General features: G+C 36.1%; 1 protein-coding gene and 1 long non-coding RNA gene across 3 annotated transcripts; one reads left to right on the forward strand and one right to left on the reverse strand.

The window, feature by feature from the left end:
• Positions 1-593: 593 nt before the first annotated feature.
• LOC121778489 (bidirectional sugar transporter NEC1-like) lies at positions 594-2373 on the forward strand. 2 transcript variants are annotated; one of them, XM_042175850.1, is made up of 6 exons: positions 596-720; positions 1050-1086; positions 1182-1392; positions 1532-1693; positions 1778-1897; positions 1975-2373. In XM_042175850.1, the coding sequence occupies exons 1-6, from the start codon at positions 672-674 to the stop codon at positions 2134-2136; spliced, it is 741 nt and encodes a 246-aa protein (XP_042031784.1). In that variant the 5' UTR covers positions 596-671; the 3' UTR covers positions 2137-2373. The 2 variants fall into 2 exon arrangements, with proteins under 2 accessions (XP_042031785.1, XP_042031784.1); XM_042175851.1 differs by lacking the exon at positions 1532-1693 and having other exon boundaries at positions 594-720.
• A 3444-nt stretch (positions 2374-5817) lies between these two features.
• LOC121779552 lies at positions 5818-6254 on the reverse strand. The gene is made up of 2 exons (XR_006045846.1): positions 6199-6254; positions 5818-5941 (listed from the first exon to the last, which is right to left on the reverse strand). It is a non-coding gene; the product is annotated as an uncharacterized LOC121779552 (long non-coding RNA).
• Between the last annotated feature and the right edge of the window lie 421 nt (positions 6255-6675).

A 6675-nucleotide genomic window follows, 5' to 3' on the forward strand; every position in this document is an offset into this window, starting at 1 on the left:
AAAGTCAATAAGCGATGTATTTGTGATGTCAACTTATATTAATAAATAAGTAAAATGATTGATTATCAAATCCTATGTATTTCTAAACTAATCAGAACTCTCTTTATATATATCAAATGTCTCGATGTTAATTTGATTAACGTAATATACATTGCACCGGACCTATATATTGCCTATTCAACACTAGCTTGCAAGTCATGTAGTAGTACTTATTGTTTGGACATACGCACACACAACTAATGAGCCATTAATTACAAATATATATTATTAACATCGTACGACAAAATAATCAACCAATTTGTATAAAAGAAAAAATGCAATGTACATACATAAATTCAAATATTTACATAGAGAGAGAAGGTTTTGACAAATGTGGTTTGGCACGTTGACCTACGAAAGAAGAGTGAAAATCAGTTAGGTAAATTATGGTAATAAAAATATTGATATCATAATCTAGGGTTAGCAAGAACCATCATTACTTCTTCATGATAAATTTGGTGTGTATGACTCTATGACCACTCATACGCATTTCCCACTATACCCAACTACCTAGTTTTCTACTATAAATAAGACACCAATTTCCACATTAAATTTCAAGCTTCATTGCAATATTTGTTTCAAGTATTCAAAGAGCTTCACCAAAAATAATTTATAACAAGGAATAGAGAATAATGGCTCTGTTCAGTGCTGAACACTTGGCTTTCTTATTTGGCCTTCTAGGTAATACTCTCTCTGTCCATGTTACTCGTACTTTTTCTATTTCCTTGTCCCGAACTACTTACACTACTTATATTTTAAGTAAGAATTATAGAATTTAATTAATATATTAGAGTTAATTAAGTATTCCATTATTAAGTGGTCTCTCATTATACTTAAAATACTAATTTAACTACACTGAAAAATCAATCCAAATTAATGACCTAAAATGAAAAGTGCAAGTATAATGGAACGAAATGAGTGAGCTTTCTAGCTTTGTACCAATGAAATGGTTTATGCAACTACAAAATTTCATCTTCGATTATTCATTCTTTTCTTGCCAAAATTTTCAGGGAATGTTATATCATTCTTGGTATTCTTGGCACCTATGTAAGAACCTAACTACCCATCTTTATTCATTTTTTAAATATATACACACACATGTTAGTTATATTTTAAGAATACATACATACATGTATGAACAGGCCAACTTTCTACACGATTTGGAAGAGGAAGTCATCCGAAGGGTTTCAAGCATTGCCATATTCAGTTGCATATTTCAGTGCTTCCTTGTTGTTATACTACGCTTTCCTTAAAACCGGAGCGTTTATGATTATTACTATAAATGGCATTGGATGTTTCATCGAGACGGTTTACCTCTTGATCTACATAATATATGCACCCAAGAAGTCCAAGGTCCGTAAACCTTACACACCCTCTGTCCCATTTCATGTGACACATTTTTTTTTGCACGTGTTTTTGGAAAATCAGTTCTTTTATTTCTAAACATTAGATCATTCGTGTTCATCACAATTACTCGTTTTACCCCTCTCAGTTATTCACGGTGGCTCTCGTTCTCATATTCAACGTTGGAGGGTTAGGGTTGGTCATGCTAGTTTCTCTACTAGCTTTCCATGGTGCTAGTAGAGTTACTTTGGTAGGATGGATATGTTGTATTTTAAACCTAGCTGTATTTGCAGCCCCTTTTAGCATCATGGTAGGTTATTTTAATTTTAGTTATTTTAATTTAGTCGATGCGATAATTTTATTTTAAATCTTCGTACGTGTTATTTTTGCGCAGAGGCGTGTGATCAAGACGAAAAGCGTAGAGTATATGCCGTTCACTTTGTCATTCTTCCTTACCCTTTGTGCTACAATGTGGTTTTTCTATGGCTTCTTCGTCAATGACTATTACATTGCAGTAAGTTGCTAGGTTTGGATTAAATTTCAAAAAAATATTCATTATTTGATTCGAACTAATTTTGATCTTCAATCTAGGGTCCGAATATTTTGGGATTTTTGTTCGGGATTGCTCAAATGATCTTGTACTTCGTCTACAAAAATGCCAAGAAGGACGATGGGAAGCTCGAGCCGACCAAGAATATCGAGAAGAACACGAGCCTCGAGGAAGCTAAAGAGGTTGAAATCGTATCAAAATGATTTGAAGATGAAGAGGAAAGACATTGCAATAATAGCAATCTATCTAAGCAATTAGAAACAATCCAGCATCATATTGTTTCTACATAGTACTAAATAAATTCCATTGCCAATTATCCTTTTCATAATTTTCTCCTAGCTCCATACTGAGTGAAATATTTATACTATGTAAATTTTGATTACATATTTGGATATTTCACTATAGAAAGGCATTGGGAATATAATTATTCTTTTTCCTAACGCCCCACTTTTTGAACCATAATTTTCGAACCCTAAAGTACTTGCATTTAATGCTTTTAATGGTGTGAACTCCGTGGATTAATTGTCGAGTGGAATTGTTGTTGGATACTTTTCGTGACCTAATTTTGAGTTGGAATTTTGACTGGGTCAGCTTTATTGAATATGTGACGTGGTTGCTTTGAATAATTGATATGAGGTGAAATTAAATGTTTTTGAATAATTGCTAATTTGTTATGAGAGCTAGAAATTTGTGAAGTAAATCACAATGCGAATTTAAATAATTCCTTTCTGTGAGGAATATTTATTGGACTCAATTCCGTGTTGGATCCGATAAATTAAATAAATAATACAAAAAATTCAGTCTGGTGAAAAATAAATTGTGGGCAACACAATTTAAATAAAATACAAAGGGCCGCGAATCAAATTAATTTAATTAAATATTTTCCTCCATCTGTAAATAAAATTCCAAAGAAATAAAATTAGTTAATCCTAATTAAATTTTGATTAATTAACTAACTGTGTCACACTCCTTTCCCACGTTCAAAAAAAATACCCCACTCCATGAATCTCTCCCATATCTATCAACCACCTCCCCTCTATAATATATCTTTCACAAATCAGTTTTCTCCTAATCGATTCTCTACAACAAGAACACAAGACATACTCTTCTCAATCAAATTCAAGGTAATCCTGCTAAAATTTTCCCTCTATCTTACATGTTGAAACCAACTCATTTAATCTTCTTTCGGATAAACCTAGAACCCAACTCGAAGGAGGGAGCTATCGGTTGTTCTCTCAAAATCTGTCCAAGGTATACCCCCTTTCCAATCGATCAAGTACTTTCCATAAGCATAGCATATCAGTACAAATCACATTCTGCCAAATTTAATCTCCCAGACATCACCGATCAAACAACAACACCAACAATGAACCGAAAAATCAATAATCGAACACCCACTGTGATTAATCGAAAACACAAAAGAACATAATTTGGTAAAGAGAACTTATCTTTCGGGATTGTTCGGGGTGGTTTCGGGGCTGTGCGGTGTCGTTTCGGGGCTGTTCGAACAGCGAGCGGACCACGACAGGGGCAAACTGCAGACGGCGATGGCGCTGCGCGATGGCAAAATTCCACGAATGTACGTCATGGGAGATGATATCCGCCATTTGTACCCGAAAAAAAATGTTTCCAGTGATGGGAAAGACGCGTGAGCCTCTTGCGTGTTTTAACCTCTTGCGTGTATACAAGACACGCATTACTCTCATGCGTGTTTTAATTAAACACACATCAAGCTCATGCGTGTTTGAATGAATGAAAATCGACGATTCTCCCATCTTCCTTCACTCCCAGCAGCTCCCTCTCTGCACACCCAGCGACGAGACGGCGCCGAATTCTTCATCTAGCCGACGAAAATCGAAGTGAATCCGACATCTAGCTGCCCCCATTCCTCTTTTAAGCGTTGTTAGGTAACTTTTTACCCTTAATTTCGATTTTAGTTGGTTATAGATTTAGGGTTCATGGTTTGAAATTTTTTGTTGAATTATTGAAATTGGTGTTGAATTTTTGTTGAATTATTGAAATTGGTTTCGAATTTTTGGTGTTGGGATGAATTTGTGATGAATTTGGTGTTGAATTGTGATGAAAGACATGTTAAAAGACATATTAAACTTTACAATGTTTATCAATCTTATTATTTTGTAATTTGTTCCAATCAAAAAGTATACTTTGCTTGATCGGATTTAGAATAGTTAAAAGCAAATTAGTTAAAAGCACCGTCAACTTTAGATTTGTTTAGTTCTCTTAACAATGAAAATTGATTTGTTTTGATAAACTAAGATTGTTGTTTGATGAAAATTGTTGTTAGTAAGAAAGATTTGGTGTTGGATTTGATCTCAGAGGATTGAACTCTATATGAGCTGATTGAATTTTGAAATATAAGTAAAATATATGGAGTAATGTATACTAATTGATTTTTATATATACACTTAACTAGATGACGAGCCGAAGATCCTTCTATATTATAATTAAACATGTTGTTAATTGTTGATTATATTAGGATGTCGCGATATGGACCAGAAGATCCTTCTGTATTGCATTATCAGCATAGTCATATATCTCGCAAGGCGTGGGCAGGCGACGAAGCAACTCCTTTCAATATTTAGCGCTTTGAGGGCCATTTTTGGGAAATAGATAATCATCACAGACGCGTGATTGATTATGTCTGCAGATTTGGTTTTGGTGGAGTTTTTTACTGTGGGAAGTCTCTAGATGTAGATCATGCTTTGATCACAGCTTTGGTTGAACGTTGGATGCCAAAGACACATACATTCCATCTTCCCGTAGGAGAAACTACTATTACATTACAGGACGTTCAAGTATTATGGGCTCTACGTGTAAATGGAGTACCCTTTACAAGAAATGTTTATTGTGAATCTGGGTGGAAGAGTTTATGTGATGAACTGTTGGGCTTCTATCCCCTTCAAAGCGAGATGAAGGAAAATGGTATCTTGGCATCGGCTCTAACACATAGGATGGCGATTGAACCGTTAGAAGATGGTCTGGAAGACGAAGCCTACATTCAACAGGCACGTATGATTGTGCTTGTGCTATTGGGAGGGTTGATATTACCCGACGGCTCAGGGTGTAAGATACCTCTGATGTGGTTGACCCAACTTCGAGATGTAGAGGCTGACTCTATGATTAGTTGAGCGAGTGCTGCACTTGCTACATTATATCATAATCTTTGTGAGGCGTCCATGGGCAAAAGGATAGACATTGGAGGTCCGACAGTACTCCTACAGCTGTGGGTGTGGGAGAGAATGCCCACTTTGAGACCCAATTTTGTGATGGCACGTATACATACAAACAACACTCCATGTGCATTAATGTAAGTTTGTTGTTTCCTCTCTTTTGTTGTAGAATCTTCACATGATTCTGCACTATAATCAAGATCACTTGGTTGAGAACCATCGGAACCATCACAATCAGAACCATCTGAACCATCACAATTATCAGAACCATCTGAACCATCACAATTATCAGAACCATCTGAACCATCATAACCATCACATGTCACATTTGGTACATCTAGTTGTTCATCAACCTCCCTCCCAAATGTGTTGAATTCAAAGCTATGATATTCATCATCCCTCCTAGAAGTCCCGACATCAAAACTATGATAATCATCTCTCCTAGACGTTCCAACATCATGATGAGTGATAGGTGGTTCAAATTGCAACGCAGTAGTAACCTGAGTATATTCAATAAAAAGTTCAATTTGACGTGGATTTTCAGCAAACATATACTCCAACAAATTATCATCCACTGGTGTAGCTATATAATTCACCACTCCACTAAAAACCACATGATGCCTCCATGTTAAATCAATTGTATGTGCATCCAAATCAATTCCAATTTTTTCACATATCATTGAAACTAGTCGCTAATAAGATATCTTTTCATTCAATACAATAAATGATTTTGCACGAGGGGGATCATAAGCAACACCCAAACCTGGGAGCTGAATAATTTTCCCATCCCAATATAAACTCACAAACACCATCAAACCTGCAAAATAAGTACGACAAAACATCATATAATCTAAATTCAACATACTTAAATAAATATTGCACAAAATTAAATACGAAAATTCAATACCAAGTTCTATGCTTCGATTATATATTTAGTTTACGATGCATACATATAACTACATTAATAGCCTAAATTCAATGTTTTTCTTGTCACACAATGTCAAACCATGAACCCTAAATCTATACCTAACTAACATATAGCAATGATAATTGAAATTAATGGTCAAAAATTACCTAACACCACTTAAAATAGGAATTAGAGCATCAAAATATCGGATTCATTTCGATTTCTGCCGGCTATAGACGTTGGGCGTCGCTGAGAGTGAGAGAGTGAGCGAGGTGAAAGTGAAGTTTCTGCCGCCTGGACTGGAACATGTATCCAAGGAAAACACGCGAGAGCGTCAAGCGTGTTTAAACAAAGACGCGAGAGCGTCACGCGTGTTTAAACAAAGACGCGAGAGCGTCACGCGTGTTTAAACAAAGACGTGAGAGCGTCACGCGTGTTTATAAATGACGCGAGAGCGTCATGCGTGTTTATAAAAGATGCGAGAGGCTCACGCGTCTTTCCCATCACTGGAAATGTTTTTTTCCGGGTACAAATGGCGGATATCATCTCCCATGACATACATACGCGGAATTTACCCGCTGCGCGATCCTTGACGAAACAACGACGATGGCTGGCGAAGGCTGACCCGACGAGCTGGGAAAGCA

Source organism: Salvia splendens, chromosome 19 (assembly GCF_004379255.2).
Source record: "Salvia splendens isolate huo1 chromosome 19, SspV2, whole genome shotgun sequence".
In the NCBI taxonomy this organism is placed as follows: domain Eukaryota; kingdom Viridiplantae; phylum Streptophyta; class Magnoliopsida; order Lamiales; family Lamiaceae; genus Salvia; species Salvia splendens.